The sequence below is a fragment of the Metopolophium dirhodum genome, chromosome 2, assembly GCF_019925205.1.
Source record: "Metopolophium dirhodum isolate CAU chromosome 2, ASM1992520v1, whole genome shotgun sequence".
In the NCBI taxonomy this organism is placed as follows: Eukaryota; Metazoa; Arthropoda; class Insecta; order Hemiptera; family Aphididae; genus Metopolophium; species Metopolophium dirhodum.
Genome location: NC_083561.1, coordinates 43,509,641 through 43,535,133, shown reverse-complemented (window position 1 = coordinate 43,535,133; position 25,493 = coordinate 43,509,641). Strand labels below are relative to the sequence as shown.

The following is a 25,493-nucleotide window of genomic DNA, read 5'->3' as shown; positions in this document are numbered from 1 at the left end:
TTTTTATCAGTTTTTAAGTTTTTTATTTTCAGTATTAAAAAATAAAAAATGTATACTAAAAATGTAGCGCAATAGTCTATGAATTATATTTAAAAGAAATTTTTTAAAAATATTGATTAGAACAAAAGTTATTTCATTTGTCAGATCTCTGTGGGACACCCTGTATGTCTGTATACCTAGGTACCTACAACGACCTGTTATAATAATATATAACGTGTATAATAATGAACAGGTATAAACGAACCGAACAATACCGTGGTACCGGTATACTATATTGTAATATCGCGCGATGACGGCAAAACATCCTGGCCGCGCGATATGATATGGGTGTACAATATTATCGTAATGAATTATAGTTGGAATGTATAAGCTTCTCACGTAATGCCGCGTCGCCGACGGAAATATTGGCGAATCGGCGGCGGCGGCGTGCGGTTAATTATTTGCGGATTCATCGTGAATATTATTATTATTATTATTATTATAATACACTGCGCCCACGCCAAGTCACGACCAGACCTTGAACCTGCCGCCGCCGCCGATCGTGTACTCTGAGCGGAGTCTGCGGCCCGTCCGATCGGCAGACGTCACGGCAGAAGACCGCTGGAGGAACGCCGTCGTCCGCGGCAGCTGCCCTGCCAAAGCATATTATATAGGCACATGGCGGCGGACGACCACCGCGGTTGGTATCGTTTTCGCGGTCAGCGGTTACCGGAGGGCTCGGAAGTGGACGCGCGCACCGAATGAAATACGATTATCGCAGTCATACGTCACTATTATTATAGTCATGACGTACTATTTGAACACGAATCTGCACACGGTCGATCGTTTGCATATATTGTAGTGCCTATATAATAAGCAAATAACGATGGAAGATTCACCGATCGCGCATCATCTGCTCCTCCGATCGTGCATAGTATATCATTTAAATTATAGTTCGTACCCACATGAACGCCGTATAGATACTCGGATTTGCAGTAGGTGTGTAATTTCACCATTTGTCTCTGTCTTCTGCAGAGTTATAAATAAACGTATGGTGCACTATGCGCGAGGGCAATAATAGTCCTTATGGCAATTTGAAAATTACCGTATAGTATAGGCGTATGATCAATCTATTTTCATTTTGTAGTTTGCAAACAATGTCAGAGTATAACAAAGTGCGTAACTTTACTAGTACCTACTACCTATTACATAGATATGTATAGGGTCAGCTCCCGTATCTAAATGGATTACTGTTTTTAGTTCATCAATACCTTAATATTAAGTATTCACTACTCTTTCTGATTTCGATTTAGAAACATAACGTTTCCAAAGAAATCATCTGCATGACAGCGAACAGTAAAAAATTAGAAAAAAATTAGTTGTTCGAAATTGGATTTCATATATTGAAATTCACAGAAAAATATTCTATTTTATAAAATTAAAAATGTATGCTGTCATTCACTCATTAAAAATAGATTTAACTAAAAAAAATGATGACGACAAAAAAGTAAAATACATAATATATGTTTTTAAAAATGATGTCTTTTGTGACTTCAAAATATGTAAAAACAATACTTCCTACAACAGTTAACACTTTTCGAGAAACCGAGTTCTAAAAAATCACCTTGTATTATAAACTTGTATTGCTATATAGTATATAGATTTAACTATTTTGTACTGCACCCTGCGGGAATCAGTGTAGTTTTACTGTTAATTTAGTATTAACATAGAATGTACAGCAGATTTGTAACAATAAAGGGTGATGTACTGCTAACATTAAACAGGACAAAAATATAACAATGTTTAACAAAATTACGTATTTCGTGATAAAAAAGTTCTACGATGTTGGATACGCAGGGGTCTCTGAAAATCGTTCAAATTCAGAGATCTTCTAGATTCAGTGTAGATACATGGACCTTGAATCACTCTGTAATCCGCAGTACACTTCTATTCATATGCAAAATCGGTAACTGCAGAAATGGGATGTGTACACTTTTTATAATTTTTTATTAGTGACAAGAAACATATTATGGACACGTCTCTTTTTGTTGTAAACTGTTATTTTTAGATGTTTGGACAGTGGGATTCGTCTCTTTTCTACAGTAAACGATGCATGATTTACGTGTACCTACTTAGATAAAATCAAAATTGATAAAAACGAACTTGTCCCATTTCTGCAGTTAGCGATTATCTGTTTTTCGATAACGTTCTATTGTCTTGTTAGTATTATGTCGGTGTTCGTAACATGTATATTATAAGTTGCTGATTAATTTTTTTATAATCAGCGATATTTTCCGATGCTGTTACTCGCGATGATCCTTTTGGGAAAAAAATTAATTTGAAAATCCGAAACAGCTTCACGTTACACGTGCTTCGACCGTATACCGACAATATTATCATCCGACATCCTAAAAATCGTGCACGATTGTAACATTTTTAGTGTTGTGTTTCTGCAATAATATTATAATATAGACGTCTGCGAAGTCGCAGCTAAAGACTCCTATTGCCTATACGCGCCTAGCTGTTATATTATTAACTCTACGTCGTACCTACACAATATTATAATTATTATTGTATTACGGCCGCGTAGTCCGTTTGCCAGTGCTATTCGAACGCGAAATCTTGTGCAGTGTAGTTATAATATGTTATTATATCATTATAACAGACGAGACGACCGGCGGATGTTGCGGCGGCGACGGATAAATTAAAATTGTGCGTGTAAAAAATAAAAGCAAAAGATCGTGTGCTCCGTCGCCGGTGATTTAGTGGATTTCGTTTATTTGAACAAGCCGCGACCCGAAGCGTGTTTGCGGAATCCTTCGGGGCGAGCACGGCTCTCTAATTAACGTGGTATAAATCGTGATGCCAAACCCATTAGTGATTTATCGGCACTGCGACGGCATGCAGTCCGTTTATTATGGCGAATCTCCGGAAATCGGAGTGGCGGGCTACGCATATTGGCCGCTTTTGGTATCGTCGAGAAAACCCATCGTCGTCCGACCGATCCGTCTATAATATATTAGGTTTCTAAACAAAAGTTCTAGAACACCAGCTCATATCACCGACCGTGTCCGACCGTTAGTTACCAGTGTACGCAGTTACGTGCCTACGATTGTTTGTATTATAATAGATGATTGTATAACCGTGGTTCTATTCAGAGTAAATGCATACAATATAATATACCCAGCTGTGGCCAGTATTAAAAGATATCAAAATATGATAGTATATTTGAATACAGATTCATATAGTAGCCAATATTAAAAAAAAAAAAAAGGCACCAAAAGGTTTCCAAATAATTATTTTTAATTTGTATATTATGGAATATTGTACCTATAGTGTATTGCGTTGTATTTTAAAATTAGTTTTGGCAATACGATTCAGCATGCTCGCAAGCTAACTTGTTATATTATAATTAGATATAGTATTAAATATTAATATACTATCATTATATTGTATTGACAAGCTTTTGCTTTTGCGTTTTCGCCAAGTAATGATACAATATATTATTTTATTTGTGTTACGCTGCTCGACTCGACTCGAGCCGTTACTATACAATATAATATGATTATTAGGGTAATAACAGGGTGTTGGAGAGAGAAACCCGGGCCCGGGGGTAATACCTTAGGGGCCTCACTATTTTTGTCCGACCATCATTACTTTGTCAGATAACTGTTGAGAGTTAATGTTTTCCGATGTGTTCATCAAAATTTTAATTTTAATTTCTGGCTCCTCTTAAAAATACCGTGCCCCCGGGGGGAATTCCTCCATCACCCCCTCTCGACAGGCCTGGGTTCCGTATATTATAGTGTTCTAATACTAAATTATTACTTACTACTGTATACGTATAAGACGTGAGACGGATTTTTTTGACCTGGTTTCTGAAAGTTATAGAAACGTCGTATACCTAAACCGATTGCGATTACGTCTTCTTTATGTTTATAGTTACTCCGTTATAGACAGTCATCGGACTACAACCGTATTATGATGTATTATCATAATAAAAATCAGAACGTACGAAAATATTCTGTCGGATTGCCCCGTACCTGCGTATCATAATAATTTAAAAGTCGTCATCGGGTATATAATATATCATGACGTTACCGGCGAGTTGATGAAATACGCGAAAAAACATGTTCATAAACTCAAAGGTATTAATGACCTTCGCATAGGCAGCCTATATTTTTTGTGAAATCGGCGGAAAATCGAATCGAATGACGACGTCGTTCTACCACGACCGTAATAATTATCAACCGCGATACTGCCATCGCGGGTTTAATATTTGATGGCCGTGAAAGCTTTTACGGATTTCCGGCGTTTCGTGTGGGCAAATTTGGCAAACGAACGCGTACAGCAGTGTGCAAGGTACGCATAATATCATTACATTAATGTTGCTTTACTATATGATACGGCTAATAAAACGTTTATCGACCTATTTATATTATGCGCACAAGAAAACGATCTGGATTTGCTCGCCAAACGGAAGAAAAAACCGGCTGCAGTTTCTCATTGGAAACAAAATAACACGCGATAGATAGCACGCATAACTTTGCATATTATTCGACGGGTCGCATGCGCGCTTTCGAAGAAAATTAGGAATGCCATTTAGGTACCTAAATGGCTAAATTTTATTGTCATTATCGTCGTCGTCACCTGATATAATGCACTGACCGCCATCGCCGTGCACGGTATGCGTTTGATAACGTTTTGATGATGGAAAACATAATCCGTTTCGAAATTACACATATTTTATTATACTGACATGCACACGCTATACATATAGTACTACCTGTAGTCTCAATAGTTTGGGTTTAATAATATAATATTACGCAATAGAAACGTACAAAATTAGCTTGTGACATTATAAATTGCTCGCTACCGAATAATTATCGTTTACATCGTAACGCTGTACGTCGTCACGGACGAGCAAAAGACTCACACTCGTCACGGACGAGCAAAAGCCGCACATTCGTAACCGGAATAAGGGTATGATGCCCACATAATGCGGGTATAAAGGCTATGTCACCTCGGCAATAATCTCCTCAGAGGATCGCCGCAAAACAAATTACAATTCGTCATATTATCATGACGAGTTTTGTGAACTCTATCGTGTCCAGTGGTCGTCTCACACAGTAGTTTGCGATGTCATATCATTACTTTTGGAGGTCGTAGGTATTCACAACAACAACAATAATAATAATATTATAATAACGACGCTGCTGTAGTTGCAGTGTCCTTCCGTCTGCTGCAGAGCAGAGGATAGTTCTCACGGACGAACGTATTTACGAAATCTTCCTAAACGATCACAATATGTACTTCACAGGTACCTACATAATATATAATTATAATCATAATAATTTTAATGACAATAATATATGTCACTGCGTGGGTGGACGGTGCGAGACACCATGTCAACACGGTTATGCGAACCTATTCAACACTCGTCGTGTTTGTTTTGAAGCAAACATGTCTTAAGCTCTATATCGAAACGTATTCGATTGTGCCGCACTAAGTCGTCGTTATCGTGTAATCCGTTTAACAATACATCGTCATATTGTCCTGATTTTGCGTTAAAACCAGTGGCGTGTAGCGTGGGGTCCAAGCGTTACTCAAGCAACACCTCAAATATGGGTGGGTGGGTATTGACGGAGGAAAAAATAGGAAATTTTATAGTTCGCTACAATGGTATTACGAGGGGAAGGTCACCTAAAATTATTTGAGCAACACCAATTTTTTTTTTATGTTACACGTCACTGGTCAAAACCATACGTCGTTAACATTATTTTATGCGTTGCAGAGTTAGGACAAAACGAAGTTAGAACACAGTAAAATTATTTTTCGCCTTCGCCCACCCAATTCGTAATATGATTCGGAGAATGAAATAAATTCCGCTCACCTTATCGTTGAACTGCAGTATAGAAGGTGTGAATGAAAAAAATAATGAATCGCATAAAAAAGTCATATTATTCGATTGTAGATATTGGCAATCTACTCAGGTATCTCGGGTTCATCTTTGTATACTTGATTATAACCGGAAACCATTTACCACAATATTTAGCATTTTATAGCTATATTTTAGCTTTTTTAGGTACTTATCATGACGATTACCAAATAAAAAACACTAGGCACCTACATTTAATAAAATATTCTTTGATTACCAGTTCCTATATGCCATGATTTGATGCTGACGTAAAAATCATCACAATCGTCTTTTACGCAGGATCAATATAAAATATGGTCAATATTTACTATTGACCCCATTCATTTTTTTTAACACCGTTTTGTGCAAATATCGATTGTTATTTGAATTCATAATTTCCAGTTATCTGCTGTACGTTGACCTGTATGGTCGTTTGCGTTTTACGTCGGTCTCTTATCGTAGTTACCGTTTTATATCCATTTTTCCCGTGTATTTGGCAATTACGTCTATAATATAAAAATAAAATGTTGTTATGTGGAATTTGCAATGAAGAAATATTTGAAAATGACGATATTAAGTGTACAAAATGTAAAGTGTTTTTACATTTTGGATGTGCTGGTCAAAGGGAAGCAAATTTTAGAAAAATGAGCCAAAAAGCTATAGAAAATTGGTCATGTCTAAAATGTAAAAATATCATTGCAGGAAATGAATTATCTATTGCTACTACTTCGCCTATAAAGAATGATTGTTTTACTGGCTCGAATAAATTACTTCAGGATTTAACTGACTCAGTTAAATTCATGAGTGACAAATTTGATGATTTCAGTAACCAAATACAAGATTTGGTAACAGCGGTTAAAGATTTAAAAGAGGAAAACAAAAAAATAAAAGAACAAAATCTGAAATTAGGAAACGAATTACATATAATGAATAAACGAATCAACATATTAGAACAAGAACAACTTGGGAAACACGTTGAAATAATTGGTGTACCCATTCAAGAACATGAAAACTGTGGAAAAATAGTAGAATCTATTACATCAGCACTGGGCGTTCAATTAACTACAGTAAATGCATATCGTGTAAGATCCAAAACTGTGAACAATAAGTCTGGGAAAATAGTGGCGGAAATGAAGACAAAAGAAGATAAAGCAACTTTAATCGATTTAGTAAAAAAGAAAAGACTGTCTGCGAAAAATGTGAATGACAAATGGGATAATAATGGTATTTATATCAATAATTATCTAACTCAATCGAACAGAAATCTTTTTTATAAAACTCGAATGTTAGCCAAAGAACACAGTTACAAGTTTGTATGGTTTAAAAACAATAAACTATTTATAAAAAAATCAGAAAACTCCAATACAATCTATATAGATGATGAAAGTATCCTAGATAAAATTAAAAGTTAATTGTTTAAAATAATCTAGAGTTAAAAATATAAAATAAAAAAATAATTTTTTGTTACATTATGGACAGTATCAGCACAATAAATAGTTTTTTTGAGTACAAAACAAATTATTTTGAATCATTTTCAGAGTTTAAAATTAAATATAATATTGTACAAGAATCTTTTATAAATATTTTGAGTTGTAATATTAGAAGTATAAATGCAAATGTAGATGAATTATTACTTTTACTTGAAAATGAAAAAAATATTTTTAAACCAGATATTATAGTATTAACTGAAACCTGGCATGATACAAATTCTTGTAATATATTTTTACCAGATTATGACATGTTTTTTTCAAAAAAAAAAAGAAACCAAAATGATGGTGTAATAATTTTATATAAAAATAATTTATGTTTAGATTGTATTGAGTTTGATAAAACAGAGGCAAACATTGTAAAAATAACTTTAAATATTGTAAATAGTATTGTAATTTTTTTCTGTATCTATAGATCACCGGCTATGGATAGCTATGACTTTTTGACCACTTTTAAAAATATATTATTAAATGAAAAAAATGTAAATAGTACGTCTACAGTAGTTCTGGGTGATATGAATATAAATATAGTGGGAACACATTCAGTAGATAATGATTACTTGGATATGTTATCTATGTGTGGTTTCAAATCTTATATTAATGTATACACAAGGACTCCTTTAAACTCTAGGCATTCATGTTTAGATCATATTTTCGTAAAAAATAACAAGTTAGTAGGAAATATTGAAGCTGGTGTAATTCAAACAACTATTACTGATCATTACTCTACGATATTAGCAATTCCATTAGTAAAACAAAATAACTCTAAATCCCAATATAATATTAAATCAATAAATTTTGATAAAATAGTTAACAATTTGAAAACTGAACTATGGATAGATCTATACAATAGCAAGAATGTAAATAAATGTTGTGATATTTTTTATAACAAATTAAACAATAGTATATCCCTGGCAACGGAAGTTAAAAATATAAGTGCTAAGTACAAAAGAATAAAACAATGGATGACTGCAGGGCTACTGTGTTCAGCACGAAATAAACAGAAAATCGCAATGAAAGTTAAAAAACATCCAAATAATACAAACTTACTAAAGTATTATATCAATTATAAAAATAATTTTACAAACATTTTAAGACTCACTAAAATAAATTTTTTTAAAACAAAATTTAAAAATGTTGCATCAAGTCCAAAATTGACATGGAAATTAATTAAGGAAATTACAAACACTGAAGTTAACTCATTGAACGAAATAAAATCTATATTAATAGATAACAAAGTCGTAAACGCCGTAGATAATCCACACGCTGTTTCAAATTTTTTTAATAGCTTTTTTACTGAAATAGGGAAAAATACATTAGAGCATAACACAAATTTTAAAGATAACGAACTTAAAGATAATAAAAGTGATCACTCATTTGATGATATTTTTAGTACAAAAATTACAGAATCAGAAGTCTCAAATATAATTAAGAATTTAAAAGATGAAACAGCTGCTGGAATTGATACAGTAACGGTAAAACTAATTAAGTACATTGAATCAATTATTATAGGACCACTAACTTATTTATATAACTTAAGTATTGAAAAATGTGTTTTTCCTGATAATTTCAAAATTGCAGTAGTAACTCCTTTATACAAAGGTGGTGATCATAAATACGTAAATAATTATAGGCCGATATCAATGTTAAATAACTTTTCAAAAATTCTTGAAAAAATAATCAAAAATCGACTCATTAATTACTTAGAAAAATATAAACTACTGTCTAAAAATCAATATGGTTTTAGACCTGGCTTAGGGACAGTTAATGCACTTTATAACGCCACGAGTCACGTATATAATGCCCTTGATCATGGTAAAAAAACTTTAGCTGTTTTCTTAGACCTAGCAAAGGCATTTGACATGGTTAATCACGAAGAACTAATAAAGACTCTACCTAGTTTTGGCATAAAAACAACTAGTTTACATTGGTTTAGAAATTATCTAAAAGATAGGCAACAAATAGTTAAAATAAACAAAACATTGGGTCAAAAAAGGAAAATCATATGTGGAGTCCCACAAGGTAGTGTTCTTGGTCCTTTATTTTTTATTTTATATATTAACTGTATATGTAATATAAATATAGATGGTAAAGTTGTAACTTATGCGGATGACACTTGTCTACTCTTCACAGATAGCTCGTGGCATTCTGTACAACTTAAAGCAATATCTGAGCTCAAAAAAGTAGTAAATCTTTTTAACTCAAAGAAATTATCTTTGAATATAAAAAAAACCTACTTTATGGCTTTCAGTATTTACAATTCGGTTATTCCTTTTCAGGAACTAACAGTACATTGTTGTAAAAATATCGCTGAATGTAATGATGATATGTGTAAAAAAATTTCAAAGGTCCAGTCTACCAGATATCTAGGTATAACATTTGACAGTAATTTAAAGTGGAATTTACATATAAATAATATAGTAATGAGGCTACGTTCTTCACTCCACAAATTTTATAAACTAAAAAATATCCTGCCTGTAAATATATTACGCAATATATATTTAGCTCTATATCAATCAGTGTTCCAATATGGATGTTTAGTATGGGGTGGACTGTCCGAAATTTATTTAAAGCCATTACAACTTCAACAAAACAAAATAATAAGAATCTGTTTAGATAAAAAAACTATGGTAGGCTCTACAAATCAAAATTATAAAGAGTTTAAGGTTTTGCCTATTAGATCGGTTTACAAAAAAATTGTAATATTTTGGTTAGATACTAACAGAAAAACATGGTTCAATACAGAGTTATACAAAAATAAAAGACAACACAGGGCATTAGATGCATTAGTAAATTATGTTAAAACAACGTGTGGTCAAAAATTCATTGACTACCTTAAGCCTACTACATACAATTCATTGGATTATGATTTAAAACAGAAATTACAATACTATACAAACAAAATTAAAAAAAAAAAATTAATTAATGAATGGTTATTGTGCAACTTACCTTAAATCAAGTTCTTTTATATTTTAAGTTATGTAAAAAATTTTAATCTATATTTGTTTTAGACGGGTATGTTTGAATATAATGTTATTTTATAGTTTTGTTTTTATAATGTACAATTTCTAGGAAATGTATATTGATATTTGTTTATTTAGTTTTATATGTATTTAAAATCTTAATTTAATTTAGTATAATTTCTTTTATTAATAATTATATTACATAATTTAATAACTCTCTATCTCCAACACAAGCTTTGCTTAAAGGAGATAGATAATCGAAAATGTTATCTTTAAAAATAATTTATGTATTTCTTTCTTTTCGATAAAATAAAAAAAAAAAAAAAAAAAAAAAAAAAATAATGTTTGTGTAATATATAATATTTTGTTCTATAAAATAATTTAATTTTACTCGTTTATCATTTCAGCTCTGATTATGTGTTTATTTAAATTCCCTTTATTTAACCAGTTTCATTTCATATTATGAACAAAATAAATTTATTTTGGTAGCCGGTACGTCGTTCACATTATAGTTTTATTTTATTTATGTGTAGAAACATAAAATACCATATATTATATAGATATTATATTTTGTAGCTACACCGTTACCGTTATGAACGAATAAGATTAAAATATTCACTTTTTATTTAAAAAAAATGATGTTCTTTTCTATTCAGTCCCATCATTCATTAAATTATACTAATAAAATATACTTTCTAGTAGTTAAATAAAATATATTTAATTAAGAAAGATAGCAAGAAATATGTCAAAACTTCATTCTTTACATATTGAATTATAATGAGATAAACATTACTAAGTAGTTTTACTTGTTTACTATCAAATATAATATATAATATGCACATACCTATTATTTAACCCGTAAGGTTATATTTATCGCATTTGAAAATCATTTTTACTTGTTGATATTTACAGATAACATTTTTCTGTTTTATAGTTTAATATAGTTTGGTTAAAATTAATTTGAAATGGTAAAATTAAATTTATTTAAATTGTTGCCCATAGTTTAACTTACGAAATGACCTATATTGCATTATACGTATTTCTTATACTATAAAAAATATTTATTTTTTATTATATATTATTGTAACTAGTTTCTATTGTTTGTAAGTACCTACCTACCTACCTACCTACCTGGTGAAACATCATGTGAAATATATTGCGTATGTCTTATAAGTCTGTTATAAACTTATAATATACTCTTTAATTAAATATGATTTGGTTTTTATTTAATAATAATAATTATGAACACATTGTCTCGTATATTTAAATAATGGTGTTACCTTTTGTAAAATGATTAAGCTTATTTTAGTGCAAACATTTTGTTCAGAAAACACCGTGTGAATATTCTGGACTCGGAGTTTGCCTCGTGTCTTATTCGCAAGGCCTTTATTGTAATATTATTGCCCAGGTATAATTTGAGTGATTTAATAGATGGCATGCGTTATCCCGACGGAGAAGTCGTGTATACGATAAATTGAGAAATGTAAGTGAGAAATTAATGTATAGAAACTTTTAATGAAATAATAACAACTGATAGTAGCCGGTCGTATACTCTCATATTATATAATATAATATTGTATTTTATGGCTCAAGTCACGGATGCCCTTAAACTCTGTACACTACGTCATGACAATAAAAACATACACGAGTCTATAATAATTGAAAAATAAAAAGAAGACGTCTCGTTGAAAATCGATAATGATTACGAGATTACATTGTCCTAAGGTCGTTTTAATGGCCGCGATGACGCGATGATGACGCGATAACGAGCTAGAGAATATTAAAATATGCTTCCGGCGTCCGACCCCTCCGGACATGTCATAACAGAATAATGTTTTTATTTTTGTCTGGCGCGCCGACTTCCAAACTGAATCGTACCCAAAAGTCAATACTTCACAATTTATTGGCCCGCATTTTTTTTTTTTTTGTTATTTTCACCTCGTTCGTGGCAATATTATAATTCTACTTTCTTCGTTATTTTAAAAAAAAAAAAAAAACAAACACCGTAAACTCGAGCTGAAGTATACAACGCCTAGCGCCGGTGTGGCATACCTACATAGTTATGCGGTCGGTTCCTCGGGCCATTCGCGGCGATCGAGATCAAAATGATATATATAATATTATCACGGGAAAACGGAAACAAGCAATATAGTAACAATATCGCATAAAATGTCTGTCCGCGTGTATATCCGTGCGCGTACGTCTATGCATATGTAACATTATTACAGGTACCTAACCTATAAGCGATTCCAGTAGACGTATGTTCGTATTATTATTATTATTATTATTATACATTATATACCCGCGGTTTGCATTTGCCTACACTTTTTCTTCTCGAATCCCCTTGTATTGCGACCCGCAGCTCCAACATATTATAATATTGTAACGTTATTCTCGCTGCAAGTTTCTACTTTCGTTCGTCTCGCTTTCGTTTTCATTCCTATACTGCAACACTGTACACATACATTGTCGCCTAGGACGTTTGTTCGTTTGATTGTTGTAGGTATACCTGCATACAAGTGCAAGCCATCGAATACTGTACTTACTACACAGTCGACGTCTTCGTAGGGTTTTTTGGCAAATCTTAAGTTTACCCAAACCCATAACTATTGTACGAGTGCGTATGGCTCGTATACATTTTACTTGCCGGCCGCCATCGGTTTGCATTATGTATTATGTCATGGAAATAATAACTACACCAAACTATGGCTGTACGCCGATGTGTATATTATACGGTACAAGCAAACGTTTTTTTAACAATAACATGACCTAACCGGATTTCGTTTCGGATTAATCGAATCTGTAGCTGAAATCACAACAGTATGTATAAACTAGCCAATCCGTTTATTTGTAATAAACAAACACGGGGTGCGAGATCTGTTGTACACGATAGGGTGGAGAAAGTTGTCCGAAGAATTCGTAGGACAATTGACAATGGTTTTGATCAAAGACGTTTTATGCGTGCGAGCTACGAAAGATAGATTATAATAATATAATATATTATTATATTTTCAATTTATAAATTATATAATGTAAACATTTTTTTTTTTATTATTACTATAATTTTTTGACATTTATTTGAAATATTATATATTATCATAATCTGTAAATCTATGTACAATAATCGTACGTGAGCCGGTAATTTATGTGAGCTCGAAAGACAAGTCAATAGGAATTACCCAACAGTAATACTTTTGACGTGATTTTTATTATACGATAAGTCTTTACGACATTTTCTCTTTAGCCTTCCAGGGGGTTTTCCTGGGATATTGCATTCCGAGTAAGGGCAAAGATCAGTGGGTTTAAATATCATTTGCAAGGCAGGAGAGAAATAGTTTGTATAGGTAGATGTAACTACTTATGAGAATGTCTGAATTTTTTTAAGTCCCTGAGTGAAGGGTACGATTAAACGATATGAAACATAAAATGGCTCACATGTTACAGTGCACTGTTATTTTAAAATACATGAATAAATCTGCCATGGAAAAATGTAAAAACCTTTTCATGCCAAGATTGCAAATGATGATAGGTGCTATACAAATGTCTTCAGTTATCCCGCCAACTAAGACTACTTCCGGTTAAACACATTTCAAGTTAAATTTCGGCGGCCAAAGACAACCATAACAACTCAAAGTCACTTTGACCCATCTCTGATATTTAATCAACTATAGTTTCAAACTTAAATTCTATAATTTTTCATTAATTTCGTTCCCACTAACAGTTCTCAATTGTTTAGACTAAATACATTTCTCACTAAAGGCACTACCCCTCAATATTTCTTATACCCAAACCCATACCACCATAAACGATACTAGTGGGTGGCTTTGGGGGGGGGGGGGTGGTGGGCTTAGCACCCCAAAAACTTTTAATAGCCCATCCAAAAAAAATATTATATGGCTTCCTAAAATATTGATAAATCTTTTAAAATTCAATTTTAATTCTTAATTCTTTATTTAAATGTTATAATTATTTCATTTGGCCTATGGTAAATATTATCGTTAGCTGTACAATGCCTGTATTTGCTTTTAAGAAAACGATTATTGTCGGTACATTGGTAAGATTATTATACATAATTTTACAGTATAATATGCACTGAACTATTCTATTATACAGACAATATATTATTATTGTAAAAAATTAAACTTGAGTAAATAAAAATTTGTTTTTTTTTTATACAATTTCTTCATATTTTAAGTGAATATATATGGGACTGTGCTATCATGGGTTATTTTTCATGTAATATTAGGTGGTGGCTACAGGCCCCGACATTTATAATTTTTAGCACTAGTTTAGCCACAGCATAACACATATATCACATATTCATTCACATTCAAAACTTGTTTATATTATAAATAAATTGTGTTATTATATTATTTTATAGTCATTCATTCAATCATTTATAATTTTACTATCCAGTTGTAACCATTAGGTATCTATAAAATATATATTTTACTGTTACGACTCCGTACTTGTACATGCAATATTATAAATTATAATCGTCGAGTCATTATTATTTGTCGAAATAAATAGAATTCCCGCTGAGTGCTGATATTTTAATCATAAATGAGATATCTTACAAAAATAAAATATTATGTTTATATCTAAATATGTATTTTTTCATATTTTATTTTGGCTTTTTCAGTTATAGTTAGTTTAGATTTTTTTTAAACTGTTACCTAGTGTAATGTGCTTAGCAGTCGAAAAACTTATCATGCAATACATTATCTTATTCCTAATAAAAAAAAAAAAACATGCGGTCACGGCATTTGTTTTAGACTCTTCCGTTCTTCAGTCAAAACCTTCTTATGCCTACGTTGTTTTCGACTCCAAAATGATCAAAATACTTAATAATTCTATAAACGATACGTTGTTATCGTTCTGATCTAACTTCACCCTCTCCTCCCTATCACACTTATTTTCGCAGTATTACTTGTAATAATAATTTACGCAATAGTGTATTATTATATTTTATTTGTCTGTTCTTTAATTACTATTATTTTTTTTTTTTTGTTTATAAATACGCCTAAACTACCAGGGTTATTGGCTTTTCGGAAAAAAACATTACATTTCATAACTTCTAAAGCACATTACAATCAAAGTTATATACAAAATATTTCTGATATGATAGATACATTAATGGTTATTGTGATAAAATCTATGAACTTTTGTCATATTTCCTGAATCAGGTTCGTCTCTTTGAGGAGTTACAGAAGGATCGGTGTCGTCATAGTATTTCGCATAGGTGGTTGTAGGGGAGCATCAGTTTATCTCTGGAGTCTTTTGTCAGGAGGCATTCGGTTAACGGGTTTCGTTTAACAGTACCTAGTTGTGGTGTAATCTTTAGTTATTATTAGAACGCCGTTAGATCATATGTCATTATTTATTACTGCGATTTAAAGCATTATACTAGTTAACCATCGGCTTCCGGCAAGGGGACGTATGAAACGACTACCAAAAAAAAAAAAAAAACGCTCCAAACGGTATTACTATAGTTTATAATAATATAAACTGTTGATCCACAATATTAAAGATGTATATTATGTATAAAATAGTATTTTATTAGTTCTAAATTTTATTGCTAGGTATTTTTTATTGTCACTTCATAAATCAATTTGAAATCATTTTATTTTGGAGCGATGGGTAACCAGTACAATATCTTAAATCGTGTTTATTACTGTACTTATACCAGATCGGCATAGGTTTTTAGTTTTATATTTTTTTTTATTATTTTATCATTACAATTATATTATTTCGTTTATATTTTAAAATATTTTTAATTATCTGTATTTTTTTATCAATCGTAATTTGAAATATTATTAAGCTAATTTATCATAGTTAAAGGCTTATAAAAATAGTAAATAAATAAAAATATGCTTAATTCATGTCTATGTTGTAAACAATAATATTTATTTTTTTTGTATAATATTACATAATATACTGCACAAATTAATATCACATTTTAATTTTATAAAGCAATTAGAAAATATTCTTATGTAATTTTAATATTTTAAATGTGTACTTATTAATTATTATGCACAGATCGTTTGCCTATCCACTTTTTCCAAAAATAAGTAATAGGTAAATTATGTTTTTCATGTTTATCATTTATCTTCTATCGTTAAAACATTTAATTTTTATTGTGTACGTGATTACACATCACAATCAATTATTTTTCATAACCTTGATAATTAATATTTCATTTACAATATTCATTGATAATTTCTTAATTTATGGGTCGTATATTAATGATAATAATTTATATATAAGTATGATATATATCATATATTAAAAAAACAAGTTCAGTCCCACGGTTATTGAAATTAACATTAATTTTCACAATTGGCCTATATTTCAAAATTATTATTCTCATAAATAAACTATATTAAGGTCATTTATGATTTGTATAAGAGTTAAGTATCGTACAATTACATGTAAAAACTTTTTTTTCTATCTACACATTAATACAAAAATGAGTAAATTACTTTAATTTTGAAACACGTACCTACTTTATATAATAATAATAAGTACCTATTTTCAATTAAACTTCAATGGGTGATAAAATTATAAAATAAAAGTAAAATTCACAAAATATCAAGTTTTTGATTATTTTGTTTAATAATAATTGCTGTATTAAAAATGTTAAATAACGCACATGGGCGTACACACAATTTTCTCTTAAAGATATTAAGGTTAACATGTCTTGGAAATTTTATTTAATGCAAAGGATTAAAATAACTAAACAAATATTTAATTGCACAAATATATATATATATATTATATAGGTATATTGGTAAGTGTTTTTACTTAACAAGTATATGATTTTTTTTAGCATTATATACTTCACTTGGAGCGATTGGTTGAATTGGTATACATTTTACATTGACTGTTATATTGCTTAGACATCGAGATTATGTAGCAATAATATTTAATACCTATGATGACACAATTTTTAAATTTATTCAAGTACATATTCCACAAACAGTTCAATCTTAATTTTTTATCATCTGATGTATTCAATATGTTTTATAAAACTAAAATAGTAAAATTACTGTTGCCGTGTAATATGATAGTTGGTACTAATAAAACCCTTATATACTATTTACTATTTTAAAGACAATTAATCTGGACAACAGGTATTATTAACGTCTGGAAATTAATTTTTCCAGTCGATTCATGTTTAAAGTATGATTATACATTTGGATTTCGTAAAATATCGTGGGTATACGATTTAAATAAAATATCCTGGATTATTTCACACGTTGTTACAATGCGTTTCAATAATCAAACACGCATATGTGTATGGAAATTATATGTATCTTTACATTATTATACTGACATATTACACACAACACAGCTATATACATATTTTGAAAAAAAAAATAGTCATCTAATTGTTTATGCCCCCGTCGTACCTAAAAAAATATTATAATATATTTATAGGATACATAGAAAACAATAGCGTCATATATCATAATATTTTAATAATATTTAAAACCATAGTAGGTGCCTACGTGATGGTATAAAGTAACAAAAAAAGTATTAGTAAGTGCCTTATAGTCATTTTTATAAAATTAAAATTAAAACGTCTAATCCATTATAGAAATATATCGTTTCATACCATAATAGATATATATATAATATATATTAACAATAATAAATGTATCGAGGTAAAAGTTAAAAAAAAATGGTTCAGATGATAGTTGAACGAAAGTCGGCTATCGTTATTCTCATGAAATAAAAATACGATGTAAACTGTATAATATATGGTCGGTAGTAATTTCTTGGGAGAAAACTATAAAGTATCACAATACACACGTAACCGCACTCGTTAAGGAATATTTATGATGTACGGTGGCACGGTCCGTAGAGGTTAAATACTCAAACGAACATAATATTATTTAATATAATATATTTCCATCACTCTGCGTTAATCGATATTTTCAAAATGAAAATAATAATATATAAATTATAATAACTCCGAAAACGCCACTGCGACGAGCTGCGGTACTACAGCACTGCCATTTGAATACAAACGTTATTCTTTATTATGTTCAATTATTGTTCAATTTTGTACATTATTACATACTCACAAACGCGTAAAAAAACGATTTTCCCATGCTCAGTAGTGGACTTGCACGGTATACTAAAGTGCGATCGCCTGTATATAAATATAAACTGTAAGAGTATTGATTATAATACTGTATACAGTATACAGTATATAATATGTACTCCGAGTCTTCGATATTTGATCGAAATGCTTGAAGAATAAATGTAAAACGTATGTAACTATATTGCTATAGTATAATTTTAAAATGTTTTTTTGGATAATAATATGCTATTACTATTATTAAACGTCACTGCGTGCATATTATTGCATTTAAAAATAACAAAAATGAAACGTATAGACAATAGTAGTGCGACGATATATTATAATAGCTAGGTATAATGGTTGTGACTCTTCGAACACAGCAGCACGCGCGACTTTATCTGCTCTTATAATATGGCGATTTGCGAGCAATATTATCGTTTATCACAATGTAAACACGGATTAATTGCATCAGATATTATAATAACACACGCGATCAGAGTATAATATATAATATTATATAGTGGATAATGGAACGAGTTCGGGTGGAGTCGCGGTCGGATTTCGCGTATTTACGATCGTTTTATTATTATTAGTATTTTATTATTATTTTTTCCTCAGTATATTATATGCACCTAAATATAAATATATAATAATATATACCTACACCTAATGTATATATAATATACCTATCCGTTACGATATTCAGCGTGCGCTGCAGCACGCAAAGTATCTCGCGCGGCTTATCGCGGTCCGACCATCGCGGGCTGCGTATTATTATTATTATTATTATACACGGGTGGAGGTATGTATTATTATTATTATTATTATTATACCATACGACTGTGCGCCCCGAGGAGAGACCAGTTTTGCGAGCCATTATGCCATCCGGTCCGAACTCTTTCGCCGAAATCTACCGCACACGCGCGCGCGTCCACCGGGAGACTTTAACGCGCTGGTCACCTGCCGCGACGACGACGACGACGACGCCGCCGCACCACGTGCTATAATTGCGGCGGTCTCACGTGCGTACCTATGTTATTATTATTATTATCATCATCGCTGGATAGGTGACTTCGCCTACGTTTCTGGTGCGTTTTAGTCTTTAGATGTTCGGCGGCGACGATATAACATAACGTATACCAACGCCCATATAACGTGTACATAGGCAGTATATATAATATAGGTACCTACGTGTATTAAAGTAGTAAAGTGCGTGCCAGATACGAATTCAGATAAACTACCTATATTATATTATACACGTTTGTTTCTTTACATATATATACGTGAATACTGTATTTCCGGATGAAATCGGGATTGGTCGGATTATACGAACTGCTGCAGACGCAGTGGACGACGGACGCGGGCTAAGAAAGTCGACGGATGAATGATGATAATGTGCATATTATGATTTGTTTTACTAGGCGGAATGGCGTTGTGGAAATTCAAACTCGACGAGTCTAATGGAGTACGCCATAATACGACTTAGAGAGTAATTTTTCAATAACACAGTTTACACTATTACTGCACATTTATAATGTATCTACTAAAGTATAACTATACTAAGATGACGATCTCTGCAAAAATAGATTAGAAATAGTTGGAAAACTGCCGACAAACAAAAAACTAAAATATATAATATAAAAGATCCACCTCCTTGAGGGGCGTTCGAATAATATACAATATCTATACGTGTGGGGCGCGACGAAATTAAACAGTGCGTGTTATTTTGTTTCAAAAATTCAGAATCTTCTAACCGCGATATTAGAAACTCGCCATATAATAATATACCCATAAGCATTTTAATCGAACACGTCCTACTGGAGCCGTTAGAAACATGTGAAACGCATTACACGAATCACAGACCATAAATGCGTGTGGAATATAGTACAACATGTTAACGAATTATTTTTTACTCCAATGCCGCAAGTTGTAGGAATTTATTGTACTTGAAAACAATCAAACGTAACAATTGAACGAATATTATAGGCTGCTAGAATATTATTGATCCAGACGTTATGTAATTTAATTTAATTTGCCCGTACCTATAAACTTGAGTATTGTTAATGATGTTCGTTGCATGAAAAATAATTGAAACAATGTAATTAAGTACGCAGAATAAAAAGAAATATCAACACGATAAACCAACACGTCAATAAAGTTGATGAATTTAAATCACTGGTTTTTAAAAGTTTAAAAATGTCCCTCAAATAATAATAGAACAATGACCAATATTTTTAAAAATTATAAATCATTTCATAGCTATAATTTTCTCTTTTGTTACTCGGCAAACTTTCTTTTTTTAAGGTACGGTGACAATTTTATACTCCAGAAATTACATTAGTTGTATATTGTAATTTGTAATATAATACTTTTAATCAAAATATTCTTGTTAAATTATTTCAATATGGAGTTTACAATGTATTTATTATAATATACTATTCTCTTGTGCTGGTAAATGTATAAAACAGTTTTCTTTGTGATTGATGGATGTAATTTTATCAACAAATGATTATGGTTTCAATCACATTTCACGTTCATCTAAAATATCAACAGCATGGAAACGTGAGGAAATCTATTTACGCAATGTATTAATGTTTTCACTCAGTTAAACAAAATATTATAAATAACGCGAGTAAAAAACATGACTGTAATATTCACGTTAGGTGCTTTCGTCCAGATAATTTATTTAATCTTTCAACGTCAATGAAACGATCGAGACAGTTCCATAATTTTAAGATTGATCACATTTTTCGGTCTAATGAAACGTTTTGTACTCTCGTATATAGACTTACGCGGTTCCGAAGACGGCGTAAATCGCATTATATCACAGCAGGTCGTAAAAAGTGCACGAGTGCAATCGTCGTCGTGTTATCTAACTCGTGGAATATACTGTAACGAATTAAAAACTGGTTTACTATGTATACATATACCGCTGCCATGCTCGTCCATTCATAACACAGTCCGTGCGTGCACCGAAGATCGATATACAATACTATAATACTAATATTTCAGTGTGTTTGTGTAATGTGAATAATAAATATATATAAACTGGACACGAGAGTGAGTGTGTGTGTGTGTGTGTGTGTAAGTGTGTCGTGATCGTATCAAAGGGTATATACCTACGTTTTATATAGTAGGCTTCACAAATTGGGTTATTCCTCGTATGGAAACCACACGCGAAAACAGTTTTGGTATCACAATGTACGTCTATATTTGTGTTGTGTAATTGTCAAACGTACGTGTCAGTACTACGGTGTCGATAGGTCTCGGCATACAATGACCTTTTTTTTTATTCTAGAACCATTGGGTGTCAAGGAGATTTTCTCTTTTAAAAATATTTTTAAATCTGTTGTGCGTATACTAATTCATATGATTCGAAATATTTTATATTTTATATTTGACCAAATCGCCATAAAAATAAATACGAGTTTTTGTCTTTAATCAATACACCTATATATATTATTATATTCGACAATTTTTTTAATATCATCAATTCATGACGTACCTGTATATAATAATTAATAATATATATCATGCATAAGTACATTTAAAAAGTACCAACATTTTATGGACATAATGTCATATGATAATTCGGTAATGACAATTGTATAGCTCGTTTTACAGTGAGGGTATCAAACTTTAGTTAAGATTTATTGTTTGTGTATATAATTATTTAACTAAATATTGAATTGCAAACTTGCAATAGACTGATTTTTGTTTATAGTTTCTTTTAATAACATTTACGTGTGTGTTATTAATTCATTATTTCGTTTCAGGGAACAATACTTGTTCAACGTGTTTGAAGTGATCGTTTCCACATTGGAGACGAAACTCCAGAGAATAGAAAACTTGGACAAAGCTGTCGAACACCTCATGCGCCGAGTAGAACAACTAGATTCGCGAGTGACAAACAACATCGACAAGACAGAAGCTGTGATCGGCAAGCTGCGGTCGTTGGACACCAAGCTGTTCCAAAAGGAACCCGGTACCCTCGGTCATCATCTCGAGAACAGACTGACAACTTTGGACCGAAAAGTGGGTGACATTGACACCAAGTTGGTCGGGCTAAAGAGTCAGCTGGACAACAACTTCCTGGCACCCGCAGACGATATCAACGCCGAGGCGAGCGAAAAAAAGCCCGTGAACGTCCACCACCTGGACGTGACCAAGCTGCTCAACACGCAGATGGACAACATCCGAAGCAACACTGCCAACATCGACAGGAAGCTGCAGTTCCACATAAACATGGTATCGGACGGGCTAACCAAGATCATAAGCATGGTGTCGGACGTGCACGGCGCCATCGTTGAACAGGACAACAATAACAACAACCACAACCACCACCACGGTAGCAGTCGGTCGGGCAACAAAACGACCACTACCACACCGGCGTCAGCGCCGGAGCGGAGCAACAAGATCGACCAGCTGGTCAGGCAGATGCACCCGATACTGAGCGTCAGCGAGAAAATGGACGAGGTGTGGAATGTTGTGGTCGGCACCAAGAGCTCGGTGGATGACCTGGTGCCCAAGTCTGACGAGCTGCTGACGCAGACGCAACGCCAGGAGCGGGCCATTAGCGACATTCACGACGACCTGCGCATGAACACCAACAAGATCATCGCCAACTTGGACGTAGTGGAGCGCAGACTGAAGAAACAAGAGGATGACGTGGTCACGTTGGCCCAGCGGCCTGTGCCAGCCGAGATGCTGCGCCTGGACCCGACCATCGACGATTACTCCCGGTACGACGAACAGCTGCAATCCGAGTCCACTCCGCTTTCCTCCTCCGTATCATTTACTACCCCTACCAGTGTCAGCAGTGGTGTCGGCGGTATCAGCGGTATCGGTGGTCCTACGCCTGGTACGCCTCCGGACGTCCAACTGTCGTTTCAGACGTCCAGGAACGCGCCCCAGAAGAACAGAGGAGTGGTGTTCCCGAGCGTCAAGAACAAACCGCCACCGGCTAACATCAGTTTCTTGACCGAGCAGTTCAACCGCGAAGTCAAAGTGAGTTTTCATTTTTCGTAACATTGCGGTAGGCGACGAACGTTTAAAACAACTATATAATAATATATATTTACATACAATAATATTGTATAATGTTTATCGAACTCGGTTTTGCCGGTTGAGTGTTCGTGGTAACTGATTAATGATAACTCGAACACGCAGTAATCAAATACTCGTCGAGTTCTTAAATCCCAATTAAATATTTCATTTTTATTTTGAAATCTATCTAGATAAAAGACAAATGGTTTTATCTTTGCCTAAGACACGAATTTCAAAACGTTCCATTTATAGTATATAATAACTCTGAACTCGGACATTCAAAAGTTCTCGTTCAAACTGGATAGGTAAATGTGAAAAATCTACTTCCAGATTGTTTCAATAATAGAACATCGAATAGAATATAATATTAGTTCAAATTATTAATAGGAACTTTCAAGTGTCACGGCAGTCTAATTAGCTATTATAACCGATATAACATTATAAATTACCTATACGCTTTACAGTTTAATAATTGTTAAATAGGTATTTATTATTTTTATGTTCACATTTAATAATATTTTTAAAATTTTTGTTGATAACTTATAGGCTAACCACGGCTACAATATTATAATATCTAATTTTGAAAATAATAATAATAATTAGCCATGACTTAGTGTAAGCGGGAAGTCTTATTAATTTAACTATTATAAAATTATGTACCTAATACCTATGTTGTACCTATATATATATATCAATATTTAGCCTAGATATATGATTATACGGAACTGAGTTGATAATATAGGGAAACCATCAGATAAGTATTCCTACTTGTGTAGCGGTCAAACAAATAACATTTTATTGAACTAAATACACGCGCACGTAATTTCATTGTAATACGATACGAACTACACGTAGGTAATGAATCAAACGAGAAAACGATATTTTAATCCGTTTTTTTAACGCTGCTCATTAAAAATGCGTGTGTCGCACGTTGCATAAAAGATTTGCCGGTAGATTAAAATATGTAATAACCGTTGTTTGAAGTTCACTCCGCTGTTGCATAAAAGACTTTTCAAACTTTAACACGAATTTAAATTATAGGTTACCGTGCGAGTATTATTGTATCTCAGATCTGATTTTAGTGACGTGTAGTTTTTTCAAACGTCGTTTAATTTAACAGGACGCGTATTAAATATAATGTATTTCACTAGCTTGACAGTCGGTAATATTTTCTTCGGCTCACAAGCTACCATTCAACTTTTTATTAGGTATATATCAGCTCTTTATTTTGTAAACGGTTCAAATTAAGGCGTACATTAATTACACAGATTAATTGATAATGATTTTGACAAGCCGCACGCATTAAATAAAAAAAACCGATTAGGATATACAGTTTCAAATAGATTATTATAAATGTAGGTGTATTATTCGAGTGAAATTATATAGCTATACAAATTACACGTATGCCTACTTATTATAGACTTGTAAATCGTAGATATATTATATACTTTTTTGGAATTAAAAAGCGAAAGATTTCTGTGATTCATATAACGTTATTAGTTATTATTATTATTATTATTCAATCTTGAAGAGTGGTTTTATTTTTTTTTTTTTATACTCTTTTGAAATTCATAAACTAATAATAGTGATCATTAATGACACCATTTCGTGTGAACCTTCAACCGTTATAACTTATAATTTACACGGTTTCCGCAAAATAGGTTTCTCGCCGAGAAGTCACCGAAGTCTGTATTCATTAAATGTTGCTTATCGAACAGGTTTATCTATGTACATAAAGCAATCATAATCGTATTAAATTTATAATTATGTCAATTTTAGCGTATCGTGATCGCATGTATAGAAGGGTCCGACATAATCAAGCGTATGAGTACACTGTACACAGCATACAATATCATATACGATATATATTATAGGTATATTATAATATAGTAATAAGCAGAAAATTATTATTTTAAAATAAGCCAGCGGATAATATTATAATACGTCGTAAAAATAACGCAGCGGGTGTGTTACCAAATCGACGGATTTTCAACCGTGTTCGTGCAACGACT

The 25,493-nt window shown here is 32.1% G+C and overlaps 1 protein-coding gene across 1 annotated transcript in view; it reads left to right on the top strand.

Moving 5' to 3' along the window:
* Nucleotides 1-25,493, top strand: part of LOC132939300 (uncharacterized) — a 102,280-nt gene that overhangs the window by 62,830 nt on the left and 13,957 nt on the right. Inside the window, exon 2 of the mRNA XM_061006391.1 lies at nt 22,212-23,442. Coding sequence (XP_060862374.1) covers nt 22,212-23,442 — 1,231 coding nt within the window. The remainder of the gene's footprint in view (nt 1-22,211; nt 23,443-25,493) is intronic.